At 31.4% G+C, this 19,871-nt stretch overlaps 1 protein-coding gene across 1 annotated transcript in view; it reads right to left on the bottom strand.

Annotated features, from left to right (window-relative positions):
• LOC148278939 (potassium voltage-gated channel subfamily KQT member 5-like) overlaps positions 1-19,871 on the bottom strand; it is a 142,134-nt gene that overhangs the window by 105,930 nt on the left and 16,333 nt on the right. The window contains exons 2-3 of the mRNA XM_088230678.1: positions 14,962-15,072; positions 2,337-2,524 (exon numbers count right to left, since the gene is read on the bottom strand). Coding sequence (XP_088086804.1) covers positions 2,337-2,524; positions 14,962-15,072 — 299 coding nt within the window. The remainder of the gene's footprint in view (positions 1-2,336; positions 2,525-14,961; positions 15,073-19,871) is intronic.

The following is a 19,871-nucleotide window of genomic DNA, read 5'->3' as shown; positions in this document are numbered from 1 at the left end:
GTGGATGCGACCATGGAGATTAAGGCAATACATCGTGAGATCTCCAAGTCCGAGTGGATTAGAAATACAGTTATGTGTATGCAATAGAATCAAAGCTGGACGATTTGAAGATTTGATGGATACTCTTAGGCATAGAATTAAGAATAGTCCAGAAACCGCATACGCACATCAAACAGAAGGCGACTCAACTACTCATAAATGAGTAAGTTTACGTTTTGACCCATTAGTTTCTTTGTAGACGTCGCTCAGTACGCAACTCCTGATTCGAATTTAACCATGCCGTGTTGTGTCCTTTTAAAGTGTAGAGATACTGCTAGGATCTTAAAGAAACAGGATGCAATCAAATGTGTTTGTCACAAATGCTTTACGTAAAAATTGAATTATTTTTCATCTGTCAGATTGTCGAAGAAAAAAAATGGAAATTTCGTCAGTGTTGCCAGGGTAATAAAATTGTTTACCCTACTTTGCTCATATAATGAGAGAAATAATGAAAATTGAACCTCGGATTAAACAACGCCGTGGTGGACATTTGGCCGACATTATCTTTAAAACATAAAATATTACTTAACATGATGTAAAAATATCAATTTTATGAAAAAAATAAAAAAAATATATTTTAAGTTCAAAGTTCATTAATATAATTACTCTTTTTAAATGACCCTTTACTTATCTACTCTGTTGTGTCAATCAATGTTTCCGAGTGCACAATAAAATTTTAGAAAAATTAACAAATTGTTTTTTTTTACCTTACATTTGTGTTATGGTTATATTCTTCGCGATCTGGCAATATTACCCGGTGACCTCAAGTATGCGCGCGGTGAAATTGTGTCTTAGTAGGGGAATTATTGGACACACTCCGATATATTCAAATATGATTCTACGCTCCTTCTGGACTATTCTTAATTTTATGTTCTTAGGTATACATCCTAAAAATGAAATCGAATGGAGAGTATTCCATACAGGGTGTAAAATATTGGTTTTAATGGTGGTAAAAGGTAAAAAAAAGTTTATATGCTTCTCATAAACCTTTAAATACACAATAATATTTACACAAAATTTGAGTAGGTGCTATGTGTTTTCTTGGTGTATCTAGTGTGGTAGAACTTTACGTTGGGCGCTGTAGTAGCGGTGAGCCAATGATGAATTCTTATTTGTTAATGCTTATACTCGTGGCGACTGCTACAGACGTCCGCGTCCATCCGCAACGGTGCGAGTGACGAAGTGGTTGAACCCGAATAGATGTTCACCCTGCGTTTAAATCTTTGTTCATTCCCGATGATGCCGAATGCCGAAGTCCAACACGTTGAATCGGTTCGCTAATTGATTAATTCGGCACTCTTGCTTAATTTCGTGTTCAGACGTTTTATTTCAAGCGAAAGGCGCAAAATGAATAGCAAAAATGGACAAAAAGTCGCTTTTGCGAACAAATTTCTGTTTTATGTTAAAAACAACGCAATATTTGCTTTATCGTAGATGTGCTAGTAGAGGAATATCGCGTCTATTTATTAAACGCCAATGTTCGAATAGTTGTTTGTTTATCCATTGCCAAAACTTTTCAATTTATTGTTTAGGATTCCAACGTAACATGAAGTATATTCTGTACATCGTTAACCTTTAGCCCGATTCGAAAAAATTACCACCAGGTATTTCGTATTCATCATAATTCTTCGATGGGCGAAATTCGAATGCCAAGATGCCGTGTCCAATTACGGGGAAGAACGATCCAATTTCCGTACACGCCAGGCAATTCTCGTTCGTATTATCACCAGCAACATAACAATAGCAACCGATATGTCACGATACCGACCATCAATCAATAGACGAGCTGGAGTATAATTTGCATATTATTACTGTGTCATACTGTAGTACATTAGTTGGTCGTGTGTCGTGTGTCCTATGTTGAGCCTATAACGTGCAAACGATGGCATGTGACCTGACAACTTTGTCACGTGTAAACTATCGTAACAAAAACACCACATTGACATAATACCCCTTGAAAAATAAACAATGCGATGATTTTCTATACTTTATAATACACCGTGTAAAAATATTAAACTTAAAAAAAACGTAAAATGGTTTAAAAAAATTCAATCGATTTTATGGAAATCAACTGTCGAGGTTATCAATATTACACAAAACTACTATATTCGGTATCAGAATATTTATTTTCTTCATCCGCCCGGATTCGGAGGAGACTTTTTTTTATTAAATATTAATTGGCAAGTTAAAAGTCAAATTGAATTATTTCATTCGCATGAACCAGACTTAAATATGAGTTAACGCATGATTACAGCGCAGACCTGGAACAGAATAGGAATGAAGGGTGAAAGACTTACGAAGAAGGAGGACTAGGCAGAGGTATTTGGTGCATCTTCCAGGTGGCCACACTCATGGAGTGCTCATCAGCTGCGTAACACCTCCACAAGGACTGGATGAGGGTGGCTGCTGGCTGTCTCCTCCTGATCATGTGCTTCTGTCTCTGCTGCTGCTGCACCTTCAGCGCAAACCCTGACCCCAGGATCCCCTGAAGAGAGAATAAAACATGTTGATGAATCAGTAACATGATATTTTCAAGACTGATTTACTCAACACATATGAGGAACCTTTCCAGAAAATAGTAGAAAACAAAAGTCGAGGCATTTACAATACAAAGCTATTAATCACTTGTTTTATCTTAAAATCATATTAAATATTATATTTTCGACTCTTTATTCAATTGAATTTACACGATGTTAAAATATTAATACTTTATAAAAGAAACATAGAGTATTAAAACATATTTGTCCCGATAAATAAACTAAATTATAGTTTGTCATCGGGTGCTCCAGACATTAGTTTTAATTTAGATATGAATAAAAGAGTTCAGACAGAATAAAATACACATATAAAATAATAAACAAATATTTAATTGGTTTTTGATGCTTTAAAAAAAATAAGGAAAAGTATTATATACTTATGTAATAAACTTATAATTAGAAATGAAACACTGATTTGAGTCTACTGAACACTTAGTAGTGAGTCAAATCAGTGTTTGATTTCTAATTATAAGTTTAAATATGGAGTTCTACAAAATAAACACCAAATCAATCAATAACTTATGTAGTAACTTATATTTACATATAAGTTACAAATTAAAAAATACTTGGTACACTTCTACTTATTTATTTGACCAATTGGCGCTTTCACCCTCTAATGGGCATCTTTAGACTGCTACATCTCGATTCCCTTTCCGCACCTTATGGTTCATAGGGCACTGCATTAGTACACCAATCGCACCGTATCTCGATCATTTTTCTTACATGGAGGTACGATGGTCAGTCTTACGAATAAGGCTTGGCTGGTTTAAGTAGCCAATAGCAGGTCATAAGCCCTGTAGATACCTTGACTTCCATATTTCCCTCTCTAAAATATTTAAGAATGCACAAAGCCAGTTATCTAATTCTAGATTTGCCGATCGAAAAGTAATAATGACTGTGTATGATACTCAAGATAAGGAAACAGGGTAAGATATGATATATAAATTTAGGGATGTCGTCATCTTCAAAAGGCGTCAAAGCCTAATTAATGAGTAAAATCTCTATTAATTTCCTCATATTTAGATTGTTTTTTTTTTAATGAAAAAAGAAGTGTTAATTTAAGTTCAAATAATTTACCTTTGTATTTATATTTTTACAGTATTTCTAATAAATCGTAAATAACTTATGCTGAACAATGTGAATCAAGTGGTGGTAGGGGGGGATTTAAGTTCGCAACTCTACCACGGAACTACGACACGGTAATAATATTGCTCTAAATTAAATTACATCATGCAGGTACTCATCTGCAATGATTTGTACATATATAAATTATAAAATTGGGTTGTGGTCCCGTAGCTAGTGTTACGGACTCACGGATCAGAGGTCAGAGGTTCGGGTAATTTGGGTAAAATGTAAGAACGCTTATATTTCTTTTTTATTAAAAAAAAAAAAGAATAAACATTAAAATTTTGCATAGTAAGGCGATATAAGCGCAGGTAGTATTTTTTTAAATAAACAAACAAATATACATTTACAATTTAAGAAAAGAACATAAATATTGTCGATTTATTAATAGTGGTTAATGAATACATTTATCAAAATAATAAAATTGAAGTGGTTGATGAATACATATATCTAGGACACAAAGTCTAACTTAATAAATATAACCAGATAGCGGAGTAGCCAAGAAAAAAAGGTCTAAGTTGAAATGCTTTCAATAATCGAAAATATATTTTGAAAATAAACAAGTCCCCGTGTGCTTAAAAAGAGAAGTCTACCAATCGTCTATATTGCCGGTGATGAAAAATGGACTAGAAACCATATCTTTAACACAAAAAAGTAGCTAGAAGCTAAAATGCACGCAACGATCCATGGAAAGACAGATGCTCGGTGAATGTCTAAGAGACAGAATGAATAAATACAAAATTAAGAAATAAGGTGCTAAACCGGAGTCGTGAATGTCATGGACAAACAAAAGAAGTGTTAAAAGGCCACAGAAAAGATAAGTCGAATTGCCTTGGTAGTAGAAGAAGAAGAATAAGAAGTTTATCAGTATTCATTAAAAATAAACTTAAAATAGTTTTTAAAGTAATGAACAAATGTTTTAGGTATATATAAAATATCAACAAAAAGAACAAAAATTACCAAAAGTTTTCAAATAATTATTTTAGTTCACACAGGAATTAATTCAAGTCTGAAGAAAGGGTAAAGGCACATTTAATATTTCCGCGATGGACGATATTATGTATAAAAAGGTATACACAGTATACAGGTACCATACTATATTATCTATGACAATATGAAAGTATGGCCATGATTATATCGATACAAGATTATGAAATGTCACGCAAACGAGCGTGTAAGATAACTGTTTTTTTTTTCGTAAAAGAGTATAAATTCAATTTAGTAAATGTTTTTGTTTTCAAAAGACTTTATATAAAGATACATGTCAATGTTTACAAGACTGGATATTTAAACGATTAACGTATTATTTTCGGTGCCATAATTTAATTTATTGTATCTTTACCTAATACTAACAAATTACAACAGGGATGGAGAATACCATAAAGAAGTTAAAATGGAAGTCTAGGCATTAACAGGGCTTATGACCTGTCATTGGCTGGTTTAAATGGCCGCTTAACACACTTTGTAACATTCACCATGTTGCCTATGTTTGAACATAAATATTTCTTCAATTCTTCCATTTATTGATTTTAGTAAAGTTCAAGAGACGAAACCTTTACTGTCGTGAAGAGATTTATCTGACTGAATTATTTCACATACTAGGCAGCGTCAGAAAAAAAAATCCAATTTTCAATCTTCTTTTTGGACTAGTTGGTTTTATTATAATATTTGAGTTTGTCAAAATGTTTGTAGGCAAAAGACTGGATTTAGCTTCTGTCACTTAATTTTTCCTCGGTCTTATTTATTTCACTATTTCACTTCACGCTTTCTTTTCTAAACGAGCTAATTTTTTATCAAATTCACGATTCACCTGATTTGAAACCTATAGTGATTGTTGATCGCAGAATAATATATACTGGTAGTTGTCAATAGACACGCCGTCACAGTGTACTCGTTTCGCCAACTATGGAAATACCCGTTATCTGTCATGGCGTCGAATACATCTACGAACTGCACATGTTCATGCACAAATTTCAATCCCAAAAACTGCCCAGAGTAAAACAGCGAATAAAATGCCACAGGAAACTGTACAGATCTTGTTCAAAATCATGCACCGTTTACTGACTCATGTAATACATCATCACATTTTCTTTGATCGTACCTTTGATGCATAGGCACTTCATTGGTACACCAAATGCAGAGTGATTTCATATTCTGTTACTCGAAGATGATATGATTGTCTCCTACGTATAGGTGCCAGTCCAGGGAGCATAATCGTAAATAGCAGGCGTGTCAGATAAATATACCTAACGGGTTATCCATCCCCATAGTATCCGGAAAAGCCAAATTCTTTTATTAGATATTTATGACAAGCCGAGATGAAACAATAAAAATATGTTTAGTGTCAGTGTTCAAACAAAATAAGAGTGTTCACGTTGAGTGACGTCGGCAGGCGCTACTTAAGGTTGATTTTGAAGTGAATAAATAACGAGCACCCGAGTGAATCCAAAACATCCTGAAATGAAGACGTATTTCCGAGTGATACCGAAGCACCCCGAATGGATAACGCGCCTAGCATGTACGATTATGCGTCCAGGGACAATTTCACAAAGCCAATTTTTAATCGTTTATTTCAACCTTTACAGGAAACAACCCGGATTCTTAAGCTCTGTAGGCAAATGCGATAAACACAACTTAACGAGGCGAACCAATATCCACCCGATTTCCTTTCCCAAGACATTTACTCAAAAGCAGCTATCGAGCTTCAACAAATAAAATTAGAAAATAGACAGCAAAAAAGCACATTTTAATTGAGTATTTAAAAAATATAAATATTTAACCAGTTATTTGTCTTAAATTACATGCAAAATGATTTCCGTGTGGAAAGAAGAAGTCCAAAATCAGTTCACCCAGTCCTGAATTAATTCTGAACATACAAAAAATATGTTCTGTTAAGGTGTACTATGGAATCATTTGAAAATATTTGGTATTTTAAATGTTTTTTTCTCTTTTATACTTTAAAAATTACCCACCGTCAATTGTTCATCAACAATAGGTCGCAAATTGATAATAAGCAGACCAATATTACTTTTAACTAGTTATTATCTTACAACATATGTTTAATCAATCAAATTCATTCAATTTTACTGAAATATATAGGTGAAAAGGTTTTCACGGTCACTGTTATCAATATGTTTCTTTTTTTGGTGATACCGTGTGTGTTGGATATGTCCCGACGTTTCGGCTACCATTTTAAGAGCCATCTTCAAGGTAAACTGTGATGGCACCTTTATACCTAAAGTTTACCCTGAAGATGGCTCCTACAATGGTAGTCTAAACGTCGGAACAAATCCAACACACATGCTATCACCCATAAAAAAAAACATATTGGTTAATGAAATATGTTTGAAACTTGCCTTTCATATTATTTATAAGGACGACAGGAATTCACCCTAAAACATACAACTCAGACAAAAGCCAGCTGTCAAAGTTAAAAACGAACTTTTTTGTGTAATGCTGATTACCGACATACACAAAAAAAAACAGAGACGCATTAGGGGTCTAAGTAATTATGAAACAATCTCGCCGCTTTTGAATTTTTGTGGGTGTGAAAGAAAAAAAAACTTTAAATTCGTGTATATTTGAATGAACACCCGGGCTAAAAGGGTTAGTAATAATCTCGTTCTTAATCTCTCGTTCAAGAATCAGCTCTTAAATGCTATTAGAATGCAGAAAGGTAAAGAATAAAAAATAAGTCATAAAAAATAAAATTAGCAGAAAGTGTTCGTAAAAGGATCAAATCAAAAAATTAAACACGTACTTCACGAACAGTTGTGTTCCGCTGGTCACCGTTATTTTTAAGTGATTGATTTATTTCTGTATTATTTAAAATTGAACCATTAAATAATGTTGTAAATAAGCAGTAAAGTAATCACGTAAACCGCTGAATCATTAAAATGGCCAAATTCTCCATTATTCAACCACATACCCCGTATCGGAACTGTCTGTAAAGTAAACTGCAGAACATCTTAATAAACAGATAATGGCATATACGAATATTTATACTAGAAGTGTTTATGGAACGTTTACCGCGCTGTTAAAACTAAATCCATTAATTTTATTATTTAATTGTGATGAGGAGAGAGATTTGCATTTAAATTCGTTACTGAGATTTTCTGAGAACGCATTTGAATGATATACTGATATATGATCACATTTTAAAAATACGACATACCCACGCATTATTATAATTTCTGAAACTATAAAACTGCTACTTGTGTGCGTTTATTTAAAAATACAAATAATACCTACAATATTTCTAATATCAAACGTAATTCACAAGTTTATCTAAGAACAATGTAGAATAATTAATATAAAAAATAAACGGGTAAAAAATAAAAATAAATAATATCAAGTTTAATCGGGTTGTGGTCCTGTGGCTAGTGTCTCGGACTCACGGACCGAAGGTCCGCGGTTCGAATCCTACTCTACCCAAACTCGATTCCATTTTCTAATAGTGAGTTATTTACAACTCGTTGAAAATGGCCCTCAAAATTTAATATTTGGGTAAATCATAAGAACGCAAATATTTATTTTTTAATAAAAAAAATTGAAATAAAGACTTTTACAGGGCATATTAATTTATAACCTGTCGTTGCTCGGTTTAAGTCATCAATTTGTGCCTGTAATTTGATTAACTAAATCCCTTTTTTTTTAAATTAAAGAGTCTTTACCCAATAAAATACACACATTATTACAATATATACATTATAAAAATAAAACAAAGTATTTAAACACATTTTGTCCCGATAAACTTTTAAATAAAAGTTTGTCATTGGGTGCTCAGACATTCGTTTAAATGAAGAATCGAATGAAAGAGTACAGACTTAATATTCTATACATATAAAAAAATTCAAAAATTATTTTGTTTTTGATGCTTTGAAGAATTAAAAATATTATTAAGTAGATAGAAAAGAAAAAACTCAACAAATCCAGATAAAATTATTTAAAATATTTTTTCTTTGAAGTAGGAAAATAGAGAAAAATAATACAATTGTAATAAAAGAATAGCCATTTACTTGAATATATTTTAAACAGAGGAAAATAAATTTTAATGTACATATACATGTATAAATAGTGTGTGCTCATCAATGTAACCTAAACAAGATAAAAAATAAAACAAAGTTAATCGACAATTTCAATTTAAAAAATTAAAAGTACCTATTAAAATTAAGATCTAAAAATCCAAATAGAATAAGAAATAAATAAAAGAAAAATATTTTAATTTATGAATATTGACGAAACGATGGCCAAACTAAACACATACATAACTCTCATGTAGTTCTATTTTCACTTCTCTAAGAATTTCTATGTTATCTATTTTAAGAGATCTGTCTATAAATTAAACTGAATGATTTTAATAATGCTCTTAGATTTAAATTTAAACGTAAATAAGGAAATAACAATAAGGAACATTTTACCTTAGAATTGCAGGAGAAACAAAATAGGCAGAACTAATGCCCTCATTTTGCTAATTTAAAACGGATAATCTTCGCAGAATGGCCATGAAAGGGGATCTTCGCCTTTCTTTTACGGATTCAATTTGGGTTCATTCAAGATTGAAAAACTTAGAAAGAACATTCAAACGAAATTGGTAACATTATTTTTTATTTCTTATTCGACACAAAATTACAGATGAAAATGAAATATAAGTTACGCCGTTTTTAACTCATTCATACTAAAGTTCTTTTTATTTTTTTTTCTTTATTCTTTCATGAAAAAAATAGATGTTTTTTTTGTATACATAAGTAAAAAAAACAAAGATTCGAACTACAGTATTCTTAATTCTTTATTTATTTATTTTACCTATTATGGCTTTTACTATTCATGGTAGTACTAGTCAGAACCAAACAGTATTTACAAATGTTCAAGGGGAGCAAAAAAATATTACAGAATAGGCAGAAAAAACAGATAAACATTAGACAACTTCCAATATACATAGAACACAATAGATCTTAAAATTAAAATAACGATTGAAAATAAAACAAAAATCGCAAAAATAATATGCATTATTAAGAAAAACACACAAACCTTGACAATACATATTTTACAACAAAAATAAATCATGGAAACTTATTTGACATAGGTATCCTGTTCTAGCGATAAAGATAATTTATGAGTACTTAATAATATTTTCATACATATAATACATCACATACAAATAATATAATCACTAGATCCTCAACACAAAGACAACTTAAACAAATATAAACTTATACCACTTTCGGACAAAGAGATTTTGAGTATTATTCAATTAAAATCTATAACCTACTTCCACTATCTATTAAAACAATTAGTTACGAGAAAATGTTATAAGAAAATGGAAAGTCAAGCTAGGTAGAAGTAAAATGGATTGTCTCATTCGCTCAAACCAATATTGAATCAACTGCTCCACAAGTGTATAGCTTATGTTAGGTTTTTGTTATTTTCATTACCGTTTTGTTATACAAATAATATAGATGTACATATATACCTAGTTTTTAAAATAGTCTGAATATTTTGTTTTTATCTCTGTTAGTCTCATTTGTTTATTCTCAAATCTAAAAACATTTCACGTTATTTTTATTATTGTTTATAGTTTGTAAGAGTGAAATATAAATAAATAATAAGAGCTTAAAATATCAGATACAACAATTTTTGATGGATTATATTTGAGTGTAAATTTTTTAACATTATGTTGACTTTTTTTGGAAAAACTTTTCAGATCAACAATTAGTACTTTTTAATATTGTTTTTTTATAATGAATTCTAAGTGCCTATCCGTTTATAATAGTTTCATTTTGTTTAGTGATTAGAATTTTGTATGAATTTTGTTTCAGTATTGGAGGCCAAAACATCTCAAACCTTTGATTTGCCAATGTCAATACTGGTGGCAACCTGTGAGTCCTAGATGAAGATACTTTTAGAGCTTGTTTGGAGGGAAAGTCTGGCACTCAGTTCGAGAATCAACCGAAGTTAGACCAACCTCATGGTGATCGAAGTAGCTAATAAAATTCCTTCATTTGACATATTAAATCATCTTGAAAAGTTCGTGACTTTATCTATTTGGGCTCAAACATCATCAACACTGGTGCGGTGGTTGTGACAAAGAATCAAAAAGGCGGATCACTATGACTAAAGGTACAATGGACAGACTTGTTAGTTACGCCACATTTACTCTATGTGTGTATAGCACATTGACTAAGTTGAGGTGCTCAAATTTATTTGATACCTACTGGGCCCTGGTTGAGATGTTGCAATACCTACCGTGGGTAACAATATTGTCTCGGCCCTATCATAACAACTAAATTGATCGTGTGTGCATGTGCTGTTAATATTCTCACCACAATCGCAAGTAAGTTATTTTTGCGATAATTTACTCATTAAATCCACTGTGTCGTGTAATCGCATTCAATATTCAAGAAAACACGTCAAATACCCCTCTTTTCTGACGACTGCCGCGACAGAAGTTCCAAACAATAAGGTGCTAGAACCCCAGTACAAGGTAGGTATTTGCACTCATTATATTAGGGTTCAGTGGCAAAGTAAATAAAGATAACGCAACCCACAAATTATACCATTTTGAGCGTTCATCTGCCAACAGGCAAGTGGCGCGGTCACTTGTCAACATATGGAAGGATGGAAGCATTCCAAAAAATACGAAAGTTCATCTTGTCAAAACTCTGATTCTCTCATTATTCCTATATGGAATAAAAACGTAAACATTGCGAGAGTCATGGAGAAAAAAGACTGATGCCTTCAAAATGTGGTGTTGGAGAAGAATGTTCCGTATTCTATTGACGGAGATGTGTACAAATATATTCCAATTGAATGAATTAAATAATAGGGATCGACTGTCAACTATATGTTACAGGCAAATCTTACAATATTTTGGACAAATCGCAAGAAGAGAACCAGGCAGCCTTGAAAAGTTTATTGTGATTGGCGGAGTGGAGGGAAAATCTAGAGGTCCATCTCTTACCCGATAGAGTGACCTAAATCTACGCTAAGGTCTTCAGTGACTGATGCTCTTTGCTCTATCTAGGACAAGACTACCTAGAGGCAGACTACAAAAAGAATGATCGAGTGTCTCAGTCATGAGGGAAAAGACAAGAGAGAGAGATAAATTCTGTACAGTTGGTTTTCATGTTTCTACTATCCTTTTCTATCCAAGGTGCTAGACTTTTGAATGAGCTACCTCTTCATATAAAAAATGTCCTTTCTCTAGTCATCTTCAAAGAACGCCTAAACATTACTTTATATATCCTCAGAATCTTGAACAACCTGTATTTTAATGTTTTTTTTAAATATTTTTTTTTTGTTCCTCTTTTTCTCTCCTTCCAAACTCATTATCTGATTCCACACTACTCATCCTTAAATATTTACATCATTATGTACTTTTTAAAAGTTAATATGTACAAGCCTTGTCTCCCAATTAAAAAACAGCTGTTATTTATTTAATTAATCAGGTTTTTTATGTATTAATTTTCGTTTTTTAGTACCCATTTTTGACTAACTCTTCTTTTGACTTGTCTGTTTTTTGGTTAGCTGGGAGATATTGCTTTTAGCAATAAGTTCCACAAAGTACTTTTTCTTTGTAATTGAAGTTTTAAAATAAAAAAAATAAATAGCAAGAGCTTGTACTCAACCTAAAATAAATGGTTTCTTATAATGTTATACTGTTTTTTGAAAATATCAATTTAAGCCCGCTTTTGCATAATATAAAGTTATTACTCAAACGACGATAAAAACGTTGCTTTTAAAAAAATCTGAAATTTTTATGAGATATATTCGAACATTTGATCAAACCAGAAAAATGCATTAAAAGCTGACCAATACATCAAATTCAATATTTAAAAAGCAGCCTTAAAACATGGCTTTTTACAGAAAAGCTTTCAACACACCAGTCTCAATTACCATCATGCATCGGAAATATAAATAATTTAAATGCAACATTCCACTTTAGGGAGATTTTAATATAGAGATATGAAAATAAAATTAACTTTGTTTCAACATTTTCAAATATTGTCAAATATTATCTGACTTCGGGTTATAACTTTATTATCAAAATACTAAAGTTTTAAAATATGTTTGTAGAAAAAAAGTTTAAAACATTAAAAACTACAAACGTGAAAGTTTCGGAACGGAAATAAAATTGAATAAAAAATTACCAAGGAAAATAGATTAGGACAGTAATTGAATCGTCAAGAAAAAAGTTGTGATTTTTTTAGTTATCTTGTCATCAGAACGAGTATATTTATAAAAAAAACAAGGTGAGCATTTTGCGTATTTTGACCAAAAATATCGTTTATGACCTTTAATTTAACTGTATATATCGAGACGGTATACTTAACTTCCGTACTATCTATATCTACCTCGGTATGATCCATCTACTTGCCAAATCGACATCATATGACCGAATCGAACCAATGAATGACCGAAAAAATTAGTCCGCGTTCCTTACTTTATTGACCTTAAAAATTGTTCTAATTTATATTTTAAAAAGGCTTCTTTGATAGAATGTGCCTACTTCAAAGCGATTATAAACTTCAATAAATCCCAACTCAAGCAAAAAACACTTGCCAAGATAATATGCTTAACGATCGTCTGTAATTATGTACCGAGCGACTACAAAGCCGGTTCCTTTAACATTTCGATACGTACACTCCGAAAGATAGTAAAACAGATGGGAAAAATAGAACAACCAATTATTTTTTTATAGTGGCAACTTTCTAACCCCATAGACATTATTTTTTGCATCTAGCCACTAGTTTCGGAAACTGACAGTTATGTCAAAATTTAATTCGACTTCAAAATTTACTTATTTCTCTCTTTTATTTTGAATATGCTTTTAAGAAAAAAAGTGCTAAACTAAAAACGATTTAAAGGAAAAATTGACCGGTGGAACAAATTTTTTATAACTTTCAATGCGTAGATAAACGTATCGAGGGATTCTGGACCCGTCGGTATAAACCGATGTACTTACATCAAAACTTTATCATCTTTATCTTTATCTTTATTCCTATATATGTACATTACAAAATGGAATATCTTAATTCATACATATAGAAATAATTAAAATAATTAGGTAAAATTAGGTATATTTAAAAAAAACACATTAGTATACATAATATCCAAAGAATAATACGTTAAAAAAGTAAGAGAATCTTGTAACAAAAAACTCCCTCAGAGAATGTTAATGTTCAAAGTGATATTGTTCAACATAGAGATAGCTTATAACATTAATAAAAAAATAAAGCTTGATGGTACGGGGAACGGTAGTGTATCTCAGTAGTCGGTCGGGAGACTTTATCTTCAACTATGACGTCATACTAAAGCTACGTCACTTCAGTGCGTAGATATGTGAACCGTGACGTACGCTACCCCTTGTTTCATATCGATGTACCTCAGTGGCGAATGGTGATTTTATTTACAGGTAAGCTATAAAAAATATCACATATTTGTGCCTACAACGAAGGTCCATAATATAATGTAACTAATATATACTGTAAATTGATATTTTTCAGTGGTTCTGTGCGATACAACAACTCTCATCCCTGAAATCAACTTGAACGATGTAACTTTGTGATATATTAAATAATAAAGATATATTATCAATTAACTTAATATACATAAAGTTTACTTAATTGTTTAAAAAAATAAGCTGGAATAATCGGCTAGTTTCTTGGCTCACCGCAGGCGCTGGGCGCGCTTTATTAAGATTTATATTTATATAAGGATAAAAATACAAACGGTGGAAATGATTTAAAATAAATGTTAATTATTTATTTGTTTTTCTGTAAATAAAGTTACAATACAACATTTTTATGGTAAGTCAAATATAATGGTAAGCTGCGCATAATCGCTTCTATACACGGTTCGCCCCTGATGTACCTAGCCAAAACTTGAAGGTGGAGAATTTGTAGTGTATCTTCGTAATCGCTAGAAAAAAATTATCTTCGACTATTTCGTCAAGGTGAAGGTATGACGTATTTATCTTCCCATCATAATCGAGGCCCTGGTTAGTAATCAAACTCGATAAAAACTGCATACATGGTTTTGTTAGTTCCCGTTAAACACAACAATACAAAATAATTATATTCATAATACAAGGTGTTTTTTTCTGAATAGATACTTATACACTATACATGCCATTTGCCAGTTGCAGCATTACCTTAGTTGAGGAATAAAATAAACTTGTAGAAAATTATGTCAGTTACATATTTATATACTGATTATTATTTGTACGTTTTGTATTAATAAATCAATTAATTACACTTACCGCAGGTAAAGCAAAGAACGATATTCCTAGGAGAGCACAGAAGGAAGCTATAACCTTTCCTTGCCACGTTTCTGGTACCATATCACCGTATCCCACGGTACATAGGGTAATCTGAAACAATTCAATAAACCATAAATTTATTACAAACACAAAAAAATAATTCTAACATTAAAAAAACACGTTTTATCAGTTGAGTATACAGAAAAGTGTTTTTTTTATTTAATGCAAGAATAAAATAAATCTCTTAAATGGTAAATGAAGTGAAAAAATTCATAGTTATTCGTAGTGACCGGCCGAAAATTCGGTTTCGGTTTTGGGCAGTTTTATCCAGTAAAACGAATTTCGGCCGTGGATTCGTTTTTAGCTTAAAATTTAACGAAACTTTGGCTAAGCCGAAACCTGCGGTCGGGATGTGTCGGATTACGTTCGGCTGTAGTCGAGTAGAAAATTAGCACAATTAGAGATATTGCATTGTTGTTCATTCAGATAATTGGTGATTGTATTGCCATTGTCTAAACATAAAAACTAGACTGATGTTATGATTTGGTGACTATTTATAGTTAGTGGTTCTAAGATCTTTCATGTTTGTATTTATGTAATTCCTTTATAGTTAATAAGTTAATGTTCCTAGAGCGTACATTGAAGAACTGTTACATATAAATTATATGTATAACTTAACATTTTTGTTTCTTAATCTTGGGTAAAAAGTATTGTAATAAAATAAATAAAACAACATTGATTTTAACCACTAATTTTTTTTTTTTTTTTTTTTACCAACCGGCTTCAAAGCAAACAAGCTTCTTCGTCAAAGTTTACGTAACTAATGAATTATTTCCTATTTTATTTTTATCATGTCAACTAATTACCAAATACTGCGATTCAATATACTGTAACGTTGTAAAAAACAAGTTCAACGTACCCCGTTTTGAAAGCATTTTAATACTGGATTATAATTCTATGTTGCCTGATTTAGCGCCATCTGACGGCCGCGGTAGTAACTTATCCATACGATATCCGTGCTTTAGAAATAAATTCCTTTTCCATTTGAAAACTCGGGACGAACAGTCCAGCTGTCGCACAAGGACTCAAAGAGAGGCGACCGCACATTTTAAAAATGTAGTCCTTCAAGAAAGGGAACGTTCAACGTAACGTAAGCCTATTTGTTTTAAATTTATTAGCGAAATTCTTGTAGAGAGAGATATCATATTCTAATGAGATTGTATTTTATACAAGTTCCCTTTTTCTACCGTTTTCTATCTTTTTCCATTTTTCCACCTTATTCTATTTTTATTTATTCCACCTTTTATCTACTTTGTCCGTTGATAAAGATTTTACAATGTAGTATATTTACTCCGTGATTTGAATCGATCACTAATTATTACGAAGTTTATTCGTAAATACCTGGAAAAGTCGGTGTCAGACTTTAAAGTTTTCTTCAAGATCATGAGACACAAATTAACAAATGTAATGAAGCAGACGATCATTTACTGAATTAAAATGTCGACAAACAATCTTCTGGGAAATCATCAACTGAGCCAACCATGTGTTAAAAATATATCAACCGAAGACGTCGCATATCGAGCTCCATCTGCGGATTTTATTTTGTAAAATCAACATTATTTTATATCATCTCGAGAAGAAAACAATCAAGAATCTATTTCAGTTGTCATTATTATTGTTAAGAATATTTACTTCTTAGATAAATTTATTGTCAACCATCTATTCATATTAGCTAGGCAGAATTCTGATTTTTTATATTAACTAATCTTGTCACATTTGTAGAGAATTGCTTCTTTTATTAAAATTTTGTATTTCACTAACGAGTTGTTTTTATCATAAAATCCAGATCTTTAAGTCATATTTGTTCCATTTTACAGTAAGGTATTTTATATATAACGTTTTTGATTCCGTTCATAAAATTAAATTAATACAACATAATATTATTCTTTTGGAGAATTCTCATGTTCTTGCTGATTGAGCGAAACTGGTGAAAGGTAAGTTGTTTGTAGGTACTTTATTTGGTTATCTGCATTATTCTTCTAAATCTTAAAATTTGCTTATTGGTTTTTGATAACCTGCCTCTATAATGTCGCCCAACTGGGACCAAATAATTTATTTCAACCTCTTATAAACACTGACCCGTTACAATACATCAGAAAAACTAAAAGAAACTTTAATATTAGAGGAAAAGAACACTTAAGATGCCTAAATAATAATAATTTTTATGAATTTGCAAACCATCTGAGAGAAAATAATCGTAACTCAATAAAGATACTGAATTAAAAGTACTGCATGTTGAAAACAAAATATTAAAATTAGACAACTTAGAAATCTCAGAAGTCAAAAAAACCAATTCATAATAAGAAAAAAATAATTAATACCCAAATAAACAATATTTCTTTTAGTCCTCTCCTGTCTAGCTTCGAAAATATTGATATCAAATTACCACCCTTTGTAAGGAAAAAATAGGAAAGAAAAAACTTGATTTATTGGGTCCACGTGTAGTATTCAGTTGACATGATAAAAATAAAATCGTAAATTATCCATTAGTTACGTAAACCTTGACGAAGAAGCTTGTTTGCTTTTAAACCGGTCTGTGGAAAAAAAATATAAAAAATTAGTGGTTAAAAATAAAGTTGTTTTATTTATTTTATTATAAGGAATAACCACAAAGTTAGTGCTTCAAATATAAAATTTGAAAAAGTATTGTGTTTGTTAATTAAACCAAATATGTTAACATTATATTTTTTGTAAAAGGCATATTTGCCGTATATGCTAATGAAATAAAATCACAACAGACCAAAAATCAGTAAGAATAAACAAATTTACTCATTAAATTTGTCTTTTATTCCATTGTGAATTTTATTTAACGCTTAATTGAATGTACTCTTTAGGTTTCATAATAAAACGCTTAATTTTGGGCATTTTTAATTTATTTAAATAAGTTTCGGTATTGGCCAAAATAGAATAAAGGCCGAAATTCGGTTTTGGTATCGGCTGACGATCATGTTTCGGCCAGTCAGTAGTTATTTTTCAATTTATCCGGGTAAATTGTGAAACTAATATAAAATGTGTAAATGTGTAAATGTGTATAGTATTAATATATCAATTAAAATAAAATTTGTGATAAACGAATGATCATCATCATCAAACCTTTATTCGCAGCAGGCGGTCCATAGGGCACACCATTCATAAATAAATATTAAGCGTATCTTGATCGTCTATTACAGTAAGGCAAGGCGATCAGTCTTACGCTTCAGGTGCGAGTTCAGTGACAATGGTAGTGACAATGATAAATAAATGAAAGAATTTAGCCAAAGAAAAACACCTTACAAACAAATATTTCCTGTCGGCCTTCCCAGGAATCGTCGGACCAAGAACATCAAGCATGGAAAGCAGCCATCGAGTCAAAAATACACCTCCAGGATTCTGGTTCTCGGACACATAAATGAATGATGTCAACCCAAATAATACGAGTTTTATTGAAGTTTAAACAATCAAAATTCTCTGTGCTATCTTATATCTTAATCCTTTTTTCAGGAAAATGAGAATCTCAGGAAGTTTTCTACTAGTGCAGAGTTTTATGCACTATGAGAATCAAACAAAAGAAATACCAGTGTAAAAAAATGAATATTTTTATGGAGTGTCCGCTGTCTGCAGATTATTACATTATTCAAATTCGAACCGTGGGTAAATCTACGTTTTAAATTACCTAATTTCACCCGATTTCAGTCTATCTTGAAAGTATAAACCTGTGGTTGAAAGTTTTTCCTTTAAAACGACCACTTACAGGAAAATAAGTTAAAGGCACAAAAAAGAACCTCGGATATAAAAACGTACTTGAACGAAAAACGTTTCTTATTCAGAGAAGAAAACGTTTTAATATAAAGGGGATATACATGCATACTTTCCTTATCTTTAAATTTTGCACCAGTATTCAGCAAGTCAGTTCAACAAATCTTTAGAAAACTGAACGTTTGTTATAAATTGCGTAGGTATAATCATATTTTTAAATATTTTTTTATATATTGTTCAGAGAAACCTACTAAGATTTATTTTATTAACTCATAAAAGACTGTGGTAAATAATCCCTTTTACGCGCGGTGAAGTAACATCGTGTTACCACTAGTAAAAGACGGAATATTCTAAAGTTTCGACATTTGAAAAAAAAACATAGAGACATACTCTTTAATAATTTTTTCTTCATGATTTATGCAAATAAGCACATAATTTAGCCCTATTATAGCAAAATAAATTAAAAATCATAAATACGCCGCTCATATTATGCGTCTCCCCTCACTGTCAACAACCAATTGAAGACTGAATCTGTTTTACACCACACCGTCTCTGTCTTCCTTGTTATGAGTTCTATCTTCGCGCTCTCTCCTATACAGATGTGTTGCTGAATTAGCGGACATTCATTCTTCACGTAGCAAGGATAAATATTTTTTGTATTAACATCCAGCATAGTTATACAAATTTTACTTTCTAAATCCGGTGTGAAAGTGTCCATTTGAAGATTACAAAAAATACGAAATCATCATTTAAATAAAGAGAGATATATAAAGTCTTGTATCCTATGTCGACTAGTGTGACATCACAGCCACACAAGAGTTAACAGACATAATTCATAGGTAAACGTGATATCAGAAATATTTCAACCATTTGTTTCGTTAAATATTTTATTTTTAAAAATTTTCTTTGTTCTAAATACTAATATGCTAATATGTCTTCTTGCCCATTCTGATCATCGTGGTTTTGGATCTGACAGGGTTTAAAGAACACCCTGGATAATGAGTTTTAGAAATTAAATGTTTGTAGTTTTGATAAAGACGCTGGTTTTTTGTCGAAAAGATTTCACTTCTGAAAAGCAAAGCTTACCTCAGAATAAAGGGGTTGACACTCTAACA

The sequence above is a fragment of the Micrasema longulum genome, unplaced genomic scaffold (genome assembly GCF_059751315.1).
Source record: "Micrasema longulum isolate JH-2025_06_02 unplaced genomic scaffold, ASM5975131v1 h1tg000806l, whole genome shotgun sequence".
NCBI classification, from domain to species: domain Eukaryota; kingdom Metazoa; phylum Arthropoda; class Insecta; order Trichoptera; family Brachycentridae; genus Micrasema; species Micrasema longulum.
The sequence above is the reverse complement of the archived record's forward strand: the minus strand, read 5'-3'. Positions and strand labels throughout refer to the sequence as shown.